General features: G+C 42.5%; 1 protein-coding gene across 1 annotated transcript in view; it reads right to left on the reverse strand.

Annotated features, from left to right (window-relative positions):
- Positions 1 to 3,566: 3,566 nt before the first annotated feature.
- ITGA5 (integrin subunit alpha 5) overlaps positions 3,567 to 20,443 on the reverse strand; it is a 106,310-nt gene continuing 89,433 nt past the window's right edge. The window contains exons 21-30 of the mRNA XM_075851884.1: positions 20,339 to 20,431; positions 15,615 to 15,694; positions 15,192 to 15,272; positions 11,594 to 11,699; positions 11,317 to 11,475; positions 10,571 to 10,657; positions 8,757 to 8,876; positions 8,329 to 8,430; positions 7,255 to 7,377; positions 3,567 to 6,878 (exon numbers count right to left, since the gene is read on the reverse strand). Coding sequence (XP_075707999.1) covers positions 6,795 to 6,878; positions 7,255 to 7,377; positions 8,329 to 8,430; positions 8,757 to 8,876; positions 10,571 to 10,657; positions 11,317 to 11,475; positions 11,594 to 11,699; positions 15,192 to 15,272; positions 15,615 to 15,694; positions 20,339 to 20,431 — 1,035 coding nt within the window. The 3' untranslated portion in view covers positions 3,567 to 6,794. The remainder of the gene's footprint in view (positions 6,879 to 7,254; positions 7,378 to 8,328; positions 8,431 to 8,756; positions 8,877 to 10,570; positions 10,658 to 11,316; positions 11,476 to 11,593; positions 11,700 to 15,191; positions 15,273 to 15,614; positions 15,695 to 20,338; positions 20,432 to 20,443) is intronic.

Raw genomic sequence — 20,443 nt, forward strand, 5'->3', positions numbered from 1 at the left:
TCCGTGTAAACATAGCCTAATGCCCTTGCTTCGGGCGTTTCTGTCTCCGACTTCCCATTGACAACAATGGCAGGCAGAAAATGCATTTTTTGCAATGTTTTTCTGCCCACGGCCCGATGGCTGAAAAACGTCACAAAAAACGCAACAAAAAGGCGGGAAGTGTTCAAAATATGCCTCAAAATTCCGGAAGGAATTATGAGGCAGATTTTTCTAACTAAAAACTTTTCCCTTCTCCCATTAACTTTTTTATTTGATGTACATCATGTACCTGTCCTCTGCAGTCTGCACGTCCTCCGCCCGTCCTCTGATTATCCTCCGCCCGTCCTATGGGATGCTAGTACTCCGGCAGTCCTGACTTTACTCCGGCAGTCCTTGGCTCCTGACTGTACTGTCCTCCGCCCAAAGTCTCGCGTCGGTCGTTTAGCTCCGCCCCCTGTCCTCTCCCCTGCCTGAGCGCTCCTCCTACCACGTATCGCCGTCCTATTCCACTGTGTGTGGGAGGACTATCAGTGGAGTGCGCAGTGAATATCACCGGGCCCCCGAACCCCCCCCCCCCCCCGATGCCCAGTGTAACGTTAGCGTCGTGACTCGTGATGCTACTACTAGGCATGAGGGGGCCCGTGCCTCCAGGCCTGGCAGTGGCACATAATGTAATGTGCCTGACTGTCAGGGCGACACGGGCCCCCCCATGCCCCGGGCCCCGTAGCAGCTGCTACTGCTGCTACTGTGGTAGTTACGCCACTGTACACACACACACTACCGTTCAAAAGTTTAGGGTCACTTAGAAATATCCTTATTTTTGTAAGAAAAGCAGTTTTTTTTCACTGAAGAGAACATTAAATTAATCAGAAATACACTCTATACATTGTTAATGTGCTAAATGACTATTCTAGCTGCAAACGTCTGGTTTTTAATGCAATATCTACATAGGTGTATAGAGGCCCATTTCCAGCAACCATCACTCCAGTGTTCTAATGGTACATTGTGTTTGCTAACTGTGTTAGAAGGCTAATAGATGATTGGAAACCACTTGAAAACCCTTGTGCAATTATGTTAGCACCGCTGTAAACAGTTTTGCTTTTTAGAGGAGCTATAAAACTGCCCTTCCTTTGAGCTAGTTGAGAATCTGGAGCATTACATTTGTGGGTTCGATTAAACTCTCAAAATGGCTAGAAAAAGAGAGCTTTCGTGTGAAACTCGCCAGTATATGCTTTTTCTTAGAAATGAAGGCTATTCCATGCGAGAAATTGCCAAGAAACTGAAGATTTCCTACAACGGTGTGTACTACTCCCTTCAGAGGACAGCACACACAGGCTCTAACCAGAGTAGAAAGAGAAGTGGGAGGCCCCGCTGCACAACTGAGCAACAAGACAAGTACATTAGAATGTCTAGTTTGAGAAATGGATGCCTCACAGGTCCTCAACTGGCAGCTTCATTAAATAGTACCCGCAAAACGCCAGTGTCAACGTCTACAGTGAAGAGGCGACTCCGGGATGCTGGCCTTCAGGGCAGAGTGGCAAAGAAAAAGCCATATCGGAGACTGGCTAATAAAAGGAAAAGATTAATATGGGAAAAGCACACACACATTGGACAGAGGAAGATTGGAAAAAAGTGTTATGGACAGACAAATCGAAGTTTGAGGTGTTCTGCATCTTACAAATGATCTGCTGTGTGATCCGAACAACTGAAAAGATGCTGGAAGAGTGCCTGACGCCATCTGTCAAGCATGATGGAGGTAATGTGATGGTCTGGGGTTGCTTTGGTGCTGGTAAAGTGGGAGATTTGTACAAAGTAAGAGGGATTTTTAATAAGGAAGGCTATCACTCCATTTTGCAACGCCATGCCATACCCTGTGGACAACGCTTGATTGGAGCCAATTTCATCCTACAACAGGACAATGACCCAAAGCACACCTCCAAATTATGCAAGAACTATTTAGGGAAGAAGCAGGCAGCTGGTATTTTATCTATAATGGAGTGGCCAGCGCAGTCACCAGATCTCAACCCCATAGAGCTGTTGTGGGAGCAGCTTGACCGTATGGTACGCAAGAAGTGCCCATCAAGCCAATCCAACTTGTGGGAGGGGCTTCTGAAAGCATGGGGTGAAATTTCTCCCGATTACCTCAGCAAATCAACAGCTAGAATGCCAAAGGTCTGCAATGCTGTAATTGCTGCAAATGGAGCATTCTTTGACGAAAGCAAAGTTTGAAGGGGAAAATTATCATTTGAACTAAAAATCATTATTTCTAACCTTGTCAATGTCTTAACTATATTTTCTAGTCATTTTGCAACTCATTTGATAAATATAAGTGTGAGTTTTCATGGAAAACACAAAATTGTCTGGGTGACCCCAAACTTTTGAACGGTAGTACACACACACACACACACACACACACACACAATGGAGATTATACAGCAGTAATGAGCAGTGTAGCGTGAACCTCTTCATAGACTGTATTGGCAAGCAATAAAGAGACACCCCCCCCCCTCTTCTGCAGTCCATCAGTAACTTTCGACGGATTTTGCATGGCAACATGGGATGGACAGCAGATTACAGAAAGGGAGACACCGAGTGGAAGTAACTTCAAAGAATTTGCATTGATAAAAAAAAATAAAAATTCGACAAGATAGTAACAGTAAGTAAATTACAAAGTTGCTCTATCAGTTATACTATTCGATTAGCATGCATTTTTGAAAACTTAGTGTCCATTTAAGTGATCAGGTGACTTTTGTATGATTCTGGCTTTTCTACAGGACTGGTCCAAATAATACAATTGGCTCAGATCTTGTTTTTTGCAATATGTATACAGCAGTCGCACTGATAATTTACTATTAAAAACAAAAAACAAAACCCTTCTTACACGGATATAGACAGATATTGTAGATTTAGTGCTTGTTATTAGGATATACAACCTAGGCGTCATTCAGACGTCCGTAACGTGGTCACATTTGAGCATTGGTATTACGGCCTGCAGACCCCCACACTAAGTGAAAACAATTTTGATCACTCTTGAACTCTAAACTGTGCGGGACCAGGACTTGTGCCAAATAATACGGATGCTAAAACGTGACCACGTTATGGATGTCTGAATGAGGCACAAATTCTGTAAAGCATGCAGCTTTTTTTTTTTACCGTGAGAGGCTTAAAACTGCCGCGGAATAAAAACCACCTCGGCCTCCCATTGAAGTAAATGAGGCGGTTTCTGACATTTTTTGCAGCCGATTCCGACGTGGTTTCGGTGTCAAAATACTCTGTGTAAACTGGGCCTAACGGTGTAGATAAAACACAGACGGTCTAAAACGCTTTAATGCTAAAATACAACATTTCATCAAGAAACCTTGAGGCAAAGTTTAAAAAAAAAAAATCTATAAAAAAATAAAATAAATCAGAGGCTCAGCAGGTTTCAAATAGAAAGTCCTGCCTCCAAGCAGCACTGGGAAGGAGCGACAGCTGAAATAGCACATTGCTGTCAGAACACAGATTATAGGATGAAGCATGCATTCACAGCAAAAGTGCGTTACTTTAGCTTGTCCTATAAAATAAGCAAATAATGACCATAGATACAATTGTTTTATAAATTTTATTACAGTAGCATACCCCTGAGAAAGGCAGCCAACCCCCTTCATAACACACAAAGACAATCCATATTAAATCCTTTTGGGTGTCTAGTCACCTCCGTTTCTATTAGCTCAGCTCATACAAGTCTGATCCAGCAGAAAAGGAGCCAACAGGAATCATCCCTAGGATAAAATGATGAAAGGAAATAGAAAATCTAAAAATCACCCAATATGGGAGAAAAGTAGAGGAAACAGACTCAGGAATATTAATTGTAACGGCACAAACGAATGTTTTTGCCGAGCTGACAATTGTACAACCAGATAGGACACGCTTAGAATATGAGCCCCACACAGGGTTGGCTATATATGGAGAGAAGCAGAATCGCATAGTGTCAGACGAATAACTTTTCTTCAAGGCAGCGACAGTGTAGGTAACAGCAGGGTCAGCCTGACCACTACACATAACTGGGCCATTTTCTACATGTGTGAGTAGTGTGGGCACCATCAATGGAGGCTTTCAGCTCTCCTTCGCGATCCTTTACGATTACAAGCAATGGCAGCACAAAGGTTCTTTACACACTACTCAAATGTTGCATAGACTTTTGACAAGCCCCCCTCTATTTTCTTGCCCCAGTATTCTTGATCGGAAGGAACTGTAGACTGTAGAGAGGAACTGGTCTTAGTGGTATATCTGCAAGTATCCTTGTAGGACACGCTTTTCATTCTTAATAGACGTATTGGACTGCGTTGACCTACTATGTAGACTATTGCCGTTACCTGCACATTCTGTATATAAAAAGGAAGTTGAAAGACAGGAACCCACCTTAAAATAGACCTTTTCTATTTAAAATATTTCAGATGGCCATTTTCAGTATGGTGGTGGGATACCATGGGTACATTCATTCGGCATGTTAGAGTCCAGGGTTAGAAAAAAGGTTGTTTTTTTTAAATAGAAAAAGCACCGCATTCGACAATGGGCTATCTGTTATTGCAGCTCAGCTTCATTGAATTAAAGAGGGCTAAGATGCAATACCACACACGCCATGGACATGCAAAGCACTGTGTCGAAGGAAGAAAGCTTTGGTTTTTTTTTTTGTTTTTTTAAATTTGATTTTTTTTTAATTAATCCTGGACGGCTCTTCCACAAAGTTTGTGGATAGTTCTTGACCTTCGACCTGCCCAAAAGAATGCTCTCTGATTCTGGAGTATGGGTAACAGGAGCAGTTCTCTCCAATCATCAGATACATAAGGCAAGGAAATACATAGGGTGGTCTGAAAGCAGACTCTGTAATATTTAGGATTACAGATCTCAAGTTGTTTTGGACAGCTAAAAGAACCTCTTTTTCTTCACATGCCCCATTTTAAAAAAGGGTTTAATGGATAGCCGGTGGTGAGCGGAAAAAAAAAAAATTTGACCAAGCTTTACACTACATGTGATTTTTGCCAGCTGTCAGTGGCAAACACAGCTCCTCCAGTGCCTCAAAAAAAAAGTCTCTAAATAAAAAAAACAAAAAATCAAAAACCCATTTGTCATCACAGGTAATGTGCAAATTCTGCCCCAAAAGTGGTTCAGAGGATCAAAAAAAAAAACTAAATACATTAACAATACATACTCAGAATAGCCAACCCCATATTCCACCTCATACATATTACATAGTTAAAAAAAAAAAAGCTAAAAACACATTTATTGCACTTGCAACACCTTTTTAAATAATCAGCAAAGCCCTTGTGTCCATGTGTTTTTAACACTTCATGGTATGGAACCAAGCAACACAGAAAAGCACCAGGATACACAACGGACTGTTTGAGCAATGCAGTGGTCATGAGAGTCTCTTACAGAAAGATAGCAGGATCAGTGCTCAGTCAGGTAAAGGGACAACCTGCTGCAACATACTCATAAGGCACTTATATCTTTGGTATGGAACCTTTGATTGGTCTTGGAAAGCTTCATTCTTTGGAATTCTGGGTACATTATATAGAAAAATACTTTTAATATTAAATACTGAGTGCATGGTCTTCTAACCAAGTATTGGCCTCACCCACATCTGCCCAAAGCTATAGGGCTCCAGATTTGATCACCATTCCTGGGTCTTCAAACTTCAGTCTTCTAGCTATATTAGCCTACCACATGTATTTACTGAGCATTGCTACTCCAAATCCTCCCTTTGTAATCTGTATTTACAACCAACACAAATCGAGAGTCTTCGGCACTTTCGGAGAAGCATCACCTTGTACATACAGACCGAATGCAATTTACCTAGTCCCTATGTAGTCTTACAGGCATGTCTTTCAGCAAGTGTATTTTATAAAGATATTAACGGCAGGACACTAGCTGTATAGGCTTCAAAAAGGAGCAAACAAGTGTTATGGCCACCGGTATACTGTACAGGTTTCAAATACCAACTTGAAAAGGTAGTCCTCAAATCAGATATAATTTCATAGAAAATTATCTTGAAATTGTGTGCTGTAAACCTATACTCAAAGTTGTATTCATCACTTCCATAGACATTTTTCACGTACAAAAAATGTTTTCCCTAACCAATGTGCCTGTGTCTGAAGGAGAATACTCTTGCTATTTTCCTATATCTTCCACATAAAACCCAGGCACATATGATGTGCTAAAAATTCAATAAGTTAACTTTCCATTAAGAAACAATTTTCAGATCAACAAATTAATTAAAACAATTTTCCATCCAATTTTGAAATGGTTCCTTGGTTTCCATCATTGCTTTTACAGTCAGTTTTCTCTGGGAATCAGAGTCTTATATGGAGTACAAGAGAGAAGGAATACTTAATGCTGAGGGAGGCAGCTTGTGATGATGTCCATAGGCAACTTCATAAGTAAACCAAAAAAGATCAGGTGATAACCAGCACCAAAAAAAGTGGTTAAGGTCAAGATGGACCAGCACGTTTTCCACCTACATTCTGGTTTTTGGACGGGCTGAAAGATAAGTCATAATTTTGGTTTTGTCTTAAATAAAAAAAACAAAAAACACTGTCCTCACCATTGACCTCAAATAGTTTGCCTTCAGTAGAAGCCGGAGTGGTTCAGTCATATTGTCCCTGTGGCAACAGGTCCTTTCATAACAACCAGAAGTTGCGAAAATCATAGGCCATGTTTGTCTCCCTCCCTCCCAAACAATGTAGTGTCAACTTCAAAGAAAAGCCGTGACTGTTCTTCCACCTTCCCTTTCGAAGATTCTTTGGCAGTGCAAGGGATGAGGCTGTAGGCGCAGTCTAGGCTTCGGAGGCAGCCTGAGGTTTAAGTTCAGCTTTTTCCATAGCAGTTCCATATGGCAAGGAGCGTTTAAAGAAACCAAGCTGCGCAGAAAACACAAACGTTAATAGTTAAAAGAAAAATAGAATTCTATCACAGATTTCTAGAGGCTAATAAGTTTCCAAATAAACCCATAAGAGATTTAAAACTTTCAGGGCTCTGACCATAAACCGATCTACTGACAAATCACGAGAAGGTGAATGAAGTCACCTGTTGTGTGATGGTCCTTTTAGAATGTTGTTAAGGAGGGTATATGTTCTAACTATGGGTACTGCAAGGACCATATAAAACCAGGCACAGCAGTAGGAGATACAGCAACACCAGTTTACTCCTCCACACCAAGTTTCACATATACTCCATACATACTTGGTATATTTAAGATTATATTCCCCATAGTGTGAGGCATTTGTAAGAACTCACCTTATACAAAACATATATAAGTAAGGCAAGCAGCAGCAATCCAATTAAGATGGCTAATATTATGATCCACAGAGGAACTCCGTAACTACTCTCTGGTTTCAGCCAGTGAATGGTTGTATTGACCTTAAAAAAAGAAATAGTAAATGTCATGTATGTCATCGTATTAAAACCAAGTCATTGTAGGGCTTTCTGAAGTAACCCACAACAACTTTACAATTCATATTTGTAGGTGTACCACTACCAAATATACCGCATGTAAAAACATTGCCGTGGTTTTTTTTTTTTTTGCAGTTTTCTCTTTAGGCCACCTTGATATGTGGTCTCATTATTTGGCTGAAATCACACAGAAAATATGCAATAAAATACAGTACAATGCATGTGAATGGGGTTTAACAAATTTGCACAAAATTTAAATCCACAGAGCAATGTTGCTGATTTCAGTATTAACCGAACATTTAATGTAATGCTTATTGTCAATACTAAGGACATATCCGCTGCATGTGAACATGGCCTTAGAGGATCTAGAAAATGCAAACACTATTCTCATGTGCTTTTCTGCTGCATTTCTCTCCCACTCGGTAAGGAAAAAACACCCCCATAAAAATAAACAAGGAGCACAGGGAAGGCTAAAATTCCGTATAGTTTTCTGGTATGGAAGACCAACCGAATACGCAGTAAGTGAGATAGCTTTAAGGATTGCAGTCCTATTTAGTAACGTAACATGGTATACATGATTTTTGTTAGTCCTTTAGAAGTGCAGGTACATTAAAGGGCATATTATGGCATGTGGACATCATAGAGGTGAGGTTGTCCTTATGGGACTCCCCCTCGCTCTCACAGAACTGGCCCATCCATGCATTACCATTCATTTAAATAGCCGCCATAATGCTACATGGAAAATGGTCTGACACAAAGTGGCTTTATTTGACGAGAACAGTTGATCGCCGGGGATAAGAGAAGCTGGATTATCGCCGCATTGACTTCCATTTAGAAATGGATGGTCTTCATCATTTTAAACTGGTATCTGAAATTCCATTAATACGACCTCAATTCCACCAACTATTCTCAATTTACCTGATATGTTCCCTGAGGATAGGACTTGGGTAAAATTTTGTAAGGAAGTCGATGAATGTGATATGCTACATCACACTGCAGAGCAAAGCCTTGGTTCTCATTCTGAAAAACAAGAACAATCATGTATTAGAGGACTGAAAATTGATAAATATACATTCAGCAAATAAATAATTTCATACACAAAACTACAGGGACAGCTATCCATTATCTATAATAGACCAAAACGATTTGCTACCTATATCTTATGTGGCTTTTGGAAACACTAAAAAAAGCAAAAAGATGGATATGTCGATATTTTCCACAGGGTGGCAGTAACAGCTCTAAATTAAATCTCATGAAAGCCCCACAGTCCGATCACTTTTAAATAGCCAATAGCTCACATTTCAAAGAAAAAACAGACATCTAGATGTGGGGCTGGAATAAGTTACCTGTAGGAAGGTTTCGGCCCAGACACGGAAATGAACCTTAAGGATGGCTTGTCGCTGCTTCTCTAAGGGCCCGACATCACAGCGAAGGTGAAAACAGTCTGCATGGTGTGGAATGCATTTCTAAAGAAGAGATACAGAATAGATCAGATACAAGTAGATCAAATCACTTTAAAGAAAATGAACAAAATGTATTATATATATATATATATATGTCACAATGGCACAACAATAGGTTCCTATGTAAATCTGCCTGATGAAGGAGCCCGTCCGGCTTTGAAACGCATGTTGTAATATTAACAAAAAGGTTAACATTTACAGGACTTCAGAGTATCATCCTTAATACCGCAAAGGGAACAGCGCCTTCATAAAGGGTAATGTTTTGCGGTCTTGCACTCAGAATATCCTAGTGCATCTCAGCATTCGAAACGTATAATGCTACATATACATTAGTATATATCTGTTTGTCAATCTGTCTCGACCAATATAAAATAAGGGTAAACTCATTTAAAAGGCTATTGAAAGGCACCAACACCACATATACAGTATTGGCATGTTACACAGAGCTATAGACACAGGACTATAGACAAATTAAACATTAACATCAGTCCTTGACCTAAAGGAATTCTACTATTATACAAACACCTACCTACCAACCACTGTCAATTACATGAGATAGCATTGTTCTGCTATCCACTACAGAGTATTAAAAATACAGAGGGGTAACTGGAATTTCATAGGCCCTAGAAGAAAATAAAAATAAACAGCCCCCCAACTATGAGGCGTCATTTGTAGTACTGCTTTTCTCATAAAAGGCAGAGGGACTTTTTGGCCCACCTCAGTCTTAAAATCCCAGGTGTAAACGCATCCGCTACACCCCCTAAAATTATGTCCCTGCTGTGCAAAGTTTTTATTTTACACAAGGCGATAATGACCCCAAAGAATTGTTCAACCAAGCAAACGGTCCCAATCATTGTTCCGTGTACACACGTGCAGCGAGCGAATGTCCAACGATAATTTGATCATTTGTCGTTGACCGCATATTTTATGGTGAGTTGAAGAATCGTTTGCCGGCAGTACATTCACTCGTGTAAACAGGCAATTGCCTCACGTTTGTAATATAAACAGCACGAGAGGAGGAAAGACAAGCAACCACACAACCGTTTGCAGTTATGGAAAAAATAAATAAAAGCAATTGCTAATATCGTTTTAGTGATCGATTTTCCATGTAAAAGGACCCTTAGTTTTTCGACCCAAGGGCTGTTTTACATGGGCAGATTCCTGCCCAGTAACAAGCGCCCACAATAACATGTTGATTGGTGCTAGTTTGCTCCATTTACTTGAAGCAACGATCTTGGCCATATGGGGATGAACAATTGTTTATACGACAATTCGTCTTCATGTGGTTTGTATATTGCCGGGAGCACATCCCCTGTTGACACGGGGAGATGTGCTTCCGACAAAGTAGAATTTTTAAGGCAGCATAAAAGATCCAGACAGACGATAAAAGAGCGTTTGCTCATTCGTCAGCGGATCACTGGTGTGTTTCACGGGCCGATGACGAGCATTCTTATGTTTGCCGATAATCGGCACATGTAAAAAGGAGCCTGTGTCCATGTATTTAATCAATCTCTCCTTTATAATGTAGTATAAGAGATCTTGGAGAACAAACCTCTATCGCTTGGAAGCACAATACAAAAGGGCAATGGCGGCATGTTCATCACTTAGTTGAGTTTTGGCCTTCACAGATAAATAGGTTTGAGGTGGTTCAAGGTAATGTATATAGTGTGATATTTTGACATAAAATAAGTCCTTACTAGAAGATGTGATCCTCCAGCAGAAACGCGGGATGTGTCACGACGTTCCACATGATGGCCTGTTGGATTTTGCTCGCTTGATGAAAACTGAAAAAAAAACAAGAAAGTTGGATACAAGGTTAAAAAAGAAAATGTAAAAACATAATACAAGTAATCCAATGCTAAACAGTGGCATAATGATAGCAGTCGCAGGGGTGCGATAGCAACCGGTTTGGAAGGGGGCTCATCCCGGATCCCGCAGGTTTGCCACATCTGGCCCCAGCAAAGGTGCAGCGCAAACAAGGTTCTGGCAATGGTGTTTGCTATGTCGCATATAACCTCCTGGCGCTGCCCAGCATCAGGACCTTGTATGCGCCGTGGCTTGATGTGGCAGCCTGAGGGGATCCGGAAAGGGTACCTGAGGACAAGAGCAGAGAAGCGGTGAGTAAACAATTTTTTTTTTATGGCGGGCAAGGGGCAGGGTGTAGTGACACAACTAAAGTGCATGGGGTTGTAAGGAAGGACGTCTGAAGGGTTAGGAAATGCTGATCAGAGTGATGTTCCAAAGTAACAGGTAGGTCGGCACAGATGTCCCTTATATTTACATAGGAGAATGCCGGTATGTTTAATTTTATCTGGTGAAGGTTGTAATCCAGGGTAATTCCATTTTGGAGTGGAATTTTCTTTTAACCAAAAAATAACTAAAACCACGCAAAAAGGCACACCCACCCATAAATAAAATGTTACATGAAAAATCTGTCTCTTACCTTCAACTTAAGTGGGTTGACAGGCTGACTTGTAGTACAGTTCCCCAAACCTTGTACAGAATAGTTCATGACATACATCACTCGTTCTCGGTTGTGAATTATTGGGCAGCTCAGTGTTAAGACGCCGTGACTGATGGAACTTGGCCCTAGATTTCCCAGCTGGAAACAAAGAAGAATTAAAAATTAGGCTTATGACTGCGGGTGTATGTTCGCTGCGTGTTATGTCACAGGTCATCTCTCATTCTTGTCTAGTACAAAACAAACACTTCTCTCGTACCTCATACACATGGTTAACCTCCGGACCCGCTTCTTCCACCTGAGTGAGCTGTTTGTTTGGCTTCCAGTTTGCAAGTGGAAAGATTACAATGTCTGGTTTCGAAACCCTGTAGAGGAAGTAGAAAAAAAAATAAAAAACTCAATTACTGGTGTGATGGGCTTCTTAAAATACTACTCTAATATCCGAGAGGTCACAGATCAAGACTATGGCGGTTGGCTGAACGCACATTTAGCCGGCAGACATTTCTCTCAACTCTACCATAAACACGCACAGTGTGCGCGCTTATTTCAATAGTAAAAAGGGAGCAATAAAAATGAACATGTTGAAATCTAACATTTGCCATCAGGGGACAGTCGAGGGGCTCACATTCACATGAGATAGTCATTGGATCCCACCGATATTAGCAGGCTTTTATCTAAAGTGTATAGCCAACTTTCCCCCCTTCATCAGGGGTCAGTGCAAGTTTTAAGCCAAAACCAGGAACCTAAAAATATTACAAATATATAAAAGAAAGGCGTAAGGGTATGTTCACACGAGGTCATTACGTCCGTAATTGACGGACGTATTTCGGCCGCAAGTATCGGACCGAACACAGTGCAGGGAGCCGGGCTCCTAGCATCATAGTTATTTACGACGCTAGGAGTCCCTGCCTCGCTGCCGGACAACTGTACCGTACTGAAAAAATGATTACAGTACGGGACAGTTGTCCGGCAGCGAGGCAGGGACTCCTAGCGTCGTACTTAACTATGATGCTAGGAGCCCGGCTCCCTGCACTGTGTTCGGTCCGGTACTTGCGGCCGAAATACGTCCGTCAATTACGGACGTAATGACCTCGTGTGACCATACCCTTAAAGAGGCTCTGTCACCAGATTTTGCAACCCCTATCTGCTATTGCAGCAGATATGCGCTGCAATGTAGATTACAGTAACGTTTTTATTTTTAAAAAACTAGCATTTTTGGCCAAGTTATGACCATTTTTGTATTTATGCAAATGAGGCTTGCAAAAGTACAACTGGGCGTGTATTATGTGCGTACATCGGGGCGTTTTTACTTCTTTTACTAGCTGGGCGTTAGGAATGGGAGTGTATGATGCTGACGAATCAGCATCATCCACTTCTGTTCGTTAACACCCAGCTTCTGGCAGTGCAGACACACAGCGTGTTCTCGAGAGATCACGCTGTGACGTCACTCACTTCCTGCCCCAGGTCCTGCATCGTGTCGGCCACATCGGCACCAGAGCCTACAGTTGATTCTGCAGCAGCATCAGCGTTTGCAGGTAAGTAGCTACATCGACTTACCTGCAAACGCCGATGCTGCTGCAGAATCAACTGTAGCCTCTGGTGCCGATGTGGCCGACACGATGCAGGACCTGGGGCAGGAAGTGAGTGACGTCACAGCGTGATCTCTCGAGAACACGCTGTGTGTCTGCACTGCCAGAAGCTGGGCGTTCTGAAGAGAAGTGGATGATGCTTCTCGTCAGAACGCCCAGCTAGTAAAAGTAAAAACGCCCCGATGTAACGAACACAATACTCGCCCAGTTGGACTTTAGCAAGCCTCATTTACATAAATACAAAAATGGTCATAACTTGGCCAAAAATGCTCGTTTTTTAAAAATAAAAACGTTACTGTAATCTACATTGCAGCGCCTATCTGCTGCAATAGCAGATAAGGGTTGTAAAATCTGGTGACAGAGCCTCTTTAAGGTGATAAACGGGCGGAATCAAAGTGAACTTTGATTCCGCCCGTTGCAGTGAGGTGTTGGCTGTGTAACACAGCTGTCACCCGCTGTGTATGGAGCCAGCTTAGCCCGTGAGCTTGCTCCATACTTCCCCTCAACCCTTATCACGTACAGTTATGTGATAACACGTTAAGGGGTTAGAGAATTTTTGTTTTAAATAAAACAATGTTTTATCATATTTAAAAGAACTTTTACATTTTTATTTGACGGCTTCTATGTGTGCCGTCAAAGCTGAACCCATCAGGTCAGCTGCTCCGACTGCTCCGTGAAAGCTGGTCCGATCCAGCTGTCATCGATCACATGTAAGTTCATGAATTGCTGCATGTTGGGATTTCTAAGTGATTCTCAATAATAGTATCGAATTTTTTCCTCCATAGAATATAAAAATATTGGAAATTGCTTTGACTACTCTACAATTTTATTTTATATTTTTAAAGGTGGCCATACACCTTAGAATGCTCATTCAGATAACCTCTTTTCTTAATGACCACCCCATACACATGCATGCCTCATGTTAATCATCTGTGTATTGGCACCTTTATTACAAAAAGTTTGTGTAGCCCTAGCCTTACAGTTGGGTGGTGAATAACTTTTTGTCAATGGCAGGAAGTTTGCTTTCATCAGTTGAATAGAAGACTGAACTGCCCTGGGGGAAGAGCTAAACCCCAATTTGTGTGGTCACCAAAAACAAACAAATAATTAGAGCTTTAGCCATGGGAATAAAAAACAAATGCCCAGGGCTAAAAATGGGAGGGAAGCTAAAATAACCCCCCTCCCCCACCCATTAATGTGAACAGAATACATGAATGAACACACAGATTAAAAAATAAAAAATAAATCTCATGTATTGTGTTTCCCAAATACACTTGCATACCATTCCATTTTCTAGGTCTTTTCCTAGGACATTTTAAACCCGTGTCATACAAACTTGAAATAGCTGCCAATTTGTCTCAGGGTAGAGAGCCACATGGAAGAGCTTTTCTAGATCGACTTTACACAATTTATCCGAAAACATTATTCAAATCAAAGTCTGGTAATGTTCCAGCTAAATATAGAACTCCAAAACCATAGCAATTGGTGAGTAATGGAAGCAACATGCAGCGGATATTGTCCGAGAGCTGCATCGAGCATAATCCTGCATACAGTCCTATGTGTCAACCAGTCTAACATGTAACAAAGCCCTACGGCCACCACCACCTGTCAGATACCTGTATGTATCATCACTTCAAGGAACAGTCAGGATATAATGAAGTGACCTTGATCATTATCTAGAGTAAATATTGACAGTCTTTTGCTGGATACTTTACAGAGCTGTCAGGATAGTCTTCCATGAGTGAACACTTAGTATTGAGCACAAGTACCAGGTAGAAACCAAGAATGTCATGGGCTTGGACCTAATGCAACAGATGTTCAGCTAGGAAAGAACGCGTGTGTGTGTGTGTGTGTGTGTGTGTGTGTGTGTGTGTGTGTGTGTGTGTGTGTGTGTATTTCTAAAAAAAAAGAATTTCAATATTTTGAAATTAATTAGAAAATTTATAAGTTATGAATGTAAATGTATACCAGACAGTCTCCGATTTGTATCCTACAGTCTAAAAATGAACAAGCAATGATGTCTGAATTGTTAACAGGAGGTGACCGTTTTTTGGGAGTTTTACGCAGTTCCAGTAGGAGGCGATGTAGCTTTAGATGGGAAGATTTAAAGATTCACATTTTACCGGATCAAATTAACCATATTAAAATCCAGCCGATTCGTACGTAGATGTCAATTTGTAAACCAGTTTATAGGAATGAAACCTAATGTAGTGCGAAACTTAAACAAGAAAGTGCGGTGTCCCTTCAATAAACAGTGTGAAAACTTACCTCAAAAATGACACAGATGTAAACGCCTCAACATTGATGGCTAGCTGCACAAGTTCACTTTGGGAGTTATTTGCATTTTTGCTGTAACAGAGAAAGTAATACCAAAGTCTCATATCAGTACAAAATGGCACTAGGTTTAGCACACACTGAACATTGGTTCTTAGTAAGTAACTACATAACACAGACCCCGCTACTTAAAATTCTTGGATTTTCTACATTTCATACACTTTTATACTCCCCAAAACACACACGGTGCCCGCTGTGAACATGTGGTTAAGGGCAATCGACAATTTTTTTTAAAGTTACAGCATGCCCTATCCCTAGTCAGTTGTTGGTACCCCGCCCCTCTGATTGGAGTGTGACGGTCATACAACCGGTGTATTTTGTTGAATTTGGAGAACAGAAGAGATGTAGTGAACATACCTGCGGATCTGACAGTCAAACTGCACTTTCTGACTTGTATCTCGAAGATGAGGCACAGTGAACCTCAAACCACCCCACAGCTGGAAGAGAAGAGCAATATAAGAATCAAAGGAATTGTAAGCGCAAATGTTCTAAAACTCGTGCCAAGTACATTGTAAATGTGAGCATTAAGGTCATGATTAGAACATCACGTTTTAGATAATCGCAGACTAGAGAGAAATATAAAGCTTTCCAAATGAATACATGATGTATGAATGCAGCTAAAGTCATTCTTTATATACCAGAGCGGAAAGCTGCTCACCGAGGGGAATCCTGATCGGGGAACCCCCCTCCATGACTTCCATATGCTCTTATATGGCAAGTTAAAATGGGGTTATCCTCACAAAACAACTTCTTTAATTGGGTTTCCCTTCAAAAACACACTCATACCTCGTCATTATACATAGCCTATAGGCTGATGTACTGTGGATGGTATTATGACTAATGCAAGATAACCGTTTAAGAGATAGAATTAAATCTCTACTGAATAGTGCGCAAAATGTGTGCGACGTCCAATAAATATACTTTCTCCAAACCTAATAAGTATAAAGTTGTACGTTAGACAGAACAAAAACCATCTAAAATTCATATGTTCTTTAACCCCTTAATGACCAGGCCATTTTTTTGCGTTAATGACCAAGGATTATTTTTTGTTTTTTCACTGTTGCATTCCAAGAGTCGTAACTTTTTTTTATTCCGTCGACACCATATAAGGGCTTGTTTTTTGCGGGACGAGTTGAATTTTTCAATTGCATCATTTTTGGGTGCATATAATATATTGATTAACTTTTGTTAACTTTATTTTAGGAAACTATTGAAAATAATGGGCAATTCCAGCAGGGTTTTTCACGTTAAAAATTTACGCCGTTCACTATGCGGCATAAATAATATGTTACCTTTATTCGATGGGTCGGCACAATTATGGGGATACCAAATATGTAGAGGTTTTATGGTTTCCTACGTTTGCAGAACAAAAACACTATATGTGTATGTGTGGTTACTTTTTTTTTTTTTTACACTTTTACTTCATAAAACGACTTTTTGGGCAAAAAAAAAATTGATTTTATTTTTACTGTAAGCTTTTTATTTTTCATTAACTTTATTTAACGGTTTCTTTTTTTTTTTGTCCCACCAGGGGACTTCACCATGCGATCTGCTGATCGCTTATATAATGCTTCGGTATACTTCGTATACCAAAGCATTATTGCCTGTCAGTGTAAAACTGACAGGCAATCTATTAGGCCATTATTAGGCCTCTGATATGGGCCAATAGGTGGATGCTGAAGGCAGACCTGGGGGCCTTTGTTAGACCCCTGGCTGCCATAGAAAAAAAAAGACAGCGTCCCGCTATTTCTTTGCGGGGGCGCCAATGGGGTGACAGAGGGAGCTCCCTCTGTCAAACACCTTAGAAGCCGCTGTCGCTTTTGACAGCAGCATCTGATGGGTTAAACTGCTGGAATCGTAGCGCGCTTCGATTCCGGCACTTGTGGCAGGAGCCAGGCTGTGTAGAACACTGGCAGAACCCACCCAATCGGAGCGACTGATATATCAGTCGCTATGCGGGAACTAACACCTGCTGGTGATGGATAGATCCATGGCTCGTCGTTAAGGGGTTAAAGAGAATCAGTCTGCTCTCCTGACATGTCTGTTTTAGTACATAAATGTAATATTCCCCATATTATAACCATTTTGAAAAATATTTCCACAAAACACTGCATTGTACTGTTCCTCTGTTATTCCTCCTAGGAATTTATGAATATTGACAACTAGGTGTTACCAGTGTGGGGGGGGGGTCCCTATACAGTCTGAATCAGTATCCAATCAGTGTCCAATCAGTGCTCAGTCTCAGACTGTAGGGACACACCTCCTTCAACAAGAGGAATGGTACACCCAGTTTTTCAACATATGCTCGTGACCCCTCCCCTTTTTATAAGCCAAAGCGGAAAGCTACGGAAAACCGCATTAACCAACATGGTGGTTCATCCGAACCATCTTTTAAATGGAAGTCCGTTTATTTAATGAGCAACATTTCATCCTGCAATTTAATGTGTGGTTGCCAAAACGGGACATTTTCAGTTACAAATTTTAAAGCCAATTGATTAAAATATTGAACTAGTTTGTTCTTTACTAGGGGGATCAGCATAGTATTCTGCCAGATCCTTCAAATTGCGAATCAATATGGCCATTACATTCTATGTACAGTACTAGTATTTTTTCCTCTTCGAAAAGATTTGCCCAATGTATTCATTGTACACACACAATAGTAAATGGGAAACCATGTAATATATGGTTGTGCTGAATCTTCCAGAACAAGAGTGATTCTTTGCAGTGTATTTCCGCTCTAACTAGAGAGAAGGACCCGGAGCCATTAATTTACTCTAGTAGGGAATATGGACAATGGTTGTCCCAATACCCAGTGGCGTAACTACCGCCGTAGCAGCAGTAGCGGCTGCTACGGGGCCCGCGGCATGAGGGGGCCCGTGTCGCCCGCCGGCACGGGCCCCCACCATGGCCCGAGGCTCCGCTAGCAGCCGCTATGGCTGCTACAGCGGGACGCCACTGAACAGTACGGCAGAGCAGGGAGGTATCTCCCTGCTCTGCCATTAAGCAAAAGACATGTATCCCCTATCCACAGGATAGGGGATACATGTATGATCATTGGCAGCGATAGGGAGAACGGGGGACTGAAAGTCCCCTGAAGTTCTCCATCACAAACCTCGGACATCCGGGGTCTGTGTGCATGCGTGCGCTTGTGCGCATGCGTGACCAGCGCTCCATTCATTTCTACAGAGCTGCGCAGACGCCGGAAGTCAGAGGTTAGTCATGGAGAACTTCAGGGGGACTTTCGGTCCCCCGTTCTCCCTATCGCTGCCAGCAATCACACATGTATCCCCTATCCTGTGAATATCCTGTGGATAGGGGATACATGTCTTTTATTAGGACACACTGTAGGTCGCATTTTTTTTGGAGGGGGGATGCTGTATGGCGTTCCCTACAGGGGGGGGGGGCTGTATGGCGTTCCCTACAGGGGGGGGACACTGTATGGCGTTCCCTACAGGGGGGGGACACTGTATGGCGTTCCCTACAGGGGGGACGACGCTGTATGGCGTTCCCTACAGGGGGGGGCTGTATGGCGTTCCCTACAGGGGGGGCTGTATGGCGTTCCCTACAGGGGGGGGGGCTGTATGGCGTTCCCTACAGGGGGGGGCTGTATGGCGTTCCCTACAGGGGGGGGCTGTATGGCGTTCCCTACAGGGGGGTCTGTATGGCGTTCCCTACAGGGGGGGCTGTATGGCGTTCTCTACAGACCCCCCTGTAGGGAACGCCATACAGACTCCCTGTAGGTAACGCCAGACAGCCCCCTCTGTAGGGAACGACATACAGCCCCCCCCGTAGATAACGCCATACAGTCCCCCCTCTAGATAACGCCATACAGCCCCCTCTGTAGATAGCGCCATACAGTTCCCCCTGTAGATAGCGCCTTTCAGTCCCCCTGTAGATAGCGCCATACAGCCCCCCTGTAGATAGCGCCATACAGCCCCCCCCTGTAGATAACGCCATACAGCCCCCCCCCCCTGTAGGGAACGCCATACAGCCCCCCCTGTAGGGAACGCCATACAGTCCCCCCCTGTAGGGAACGCCATACAGTCCCCCCGTAGATAACGCCATACAGTCCCCCCGTAGATAACGCCATACAGTCCCCCCGTAGATAACGCCATACAGTCCCCCCGTAGATAACGCCATACAGTCCCCCCGTAGATAAAGCCATACAGTCCCCCCGTAGATAACGCCATACAGTCCCCCCGTAGATAACGCCATACAGTCCCCCCGTAGATAACGCCATACAGTCCCCCCGTAGATAACGCCATACAGCCCCCTCTGTAGATATCTACAAAGGGCTGTATGGCGTTATCTACAGGGGGGCTGTATGGCGTTATCTACAGGGGGGCTGTATGGCGTTATCTACAGGGGGGCTGAATGGCGTTATCTACAGGGGGGCTGTATGGCGTTATCTACAGGGGGGCTGTATGGCGTTATCTACAGGGGGGTTGTATGGCGTTATCTACAGGGGGCTGTATGGCGTTATCTACAGGGGGGCTGTATGGCGTTATCTACAGGGGGCTGTATGGCGTTATCTACAGGGGGGCTGTATGGCGTTATCTACAGGGGGGCTGTATGGCGTTATCAAAAGGGGGGATTTGTAAAAAAGGCACTATCTACAAGGGGGGGGGGGTTGTGTGACACCCAGGGGAGGGGGGGCCCCAGTCAAAAGTTTGCTATGGGGCCCAGTCTTTCCTAGTTACGCCCCTGCCAATACCCACTAAAGGCATCCAAGACACTTTTGAATTTTGTCTTTCAAAAGTGACATTACAGGGGTGAGGTAGGAGTGTGACTGACAAAATATGTGTGGAGTAAATAGTAAATGTACTACAGGTAAGATCTAACCTAGTTTGATACTTACAATCGAAAACAAGCAGATACAGAAAAATTAATAAATTGTCAGAGGACTAATAAAAAAAAAAAAGTGGACAACCCTTTTAAGAATGTACACCGCATTCCATGAAAAATAAATAAATCTGTAGATGAAAGTGGTTTGCGGATCCAGGCTTATATCATCTGGTGCTCATACAGAATAGAACAACATAGAATAGCATAGGATACTTGAATAATAGCCATCAACTTACACTAGTCAAAGGTTTCATAGGGTTTCCAAGGTCACATATGGCAAAGCGAGTCTCATCCTGTAGCTCATAGCGACAATTCACAACAGAAGGGTTCTGTGGAGAAGT

The sequence above is a fragment of the Rhinoderma darwinii genome, chromosome 2 (assembly GCF_050947455.1).
Source record: "Rhinoderma darwinii isolate aRhiDar2 chromosome 2, aRhiDar2.hap1, whole genome shotgun sequence".
In the NCBI taxonomy this organism is placed as follows: Eukaryota; Metazoa; Chordata; class Amphibia; order Anura; family Rhinodermatidae; genus Rhinoderma; species Rhinoderma darwinii.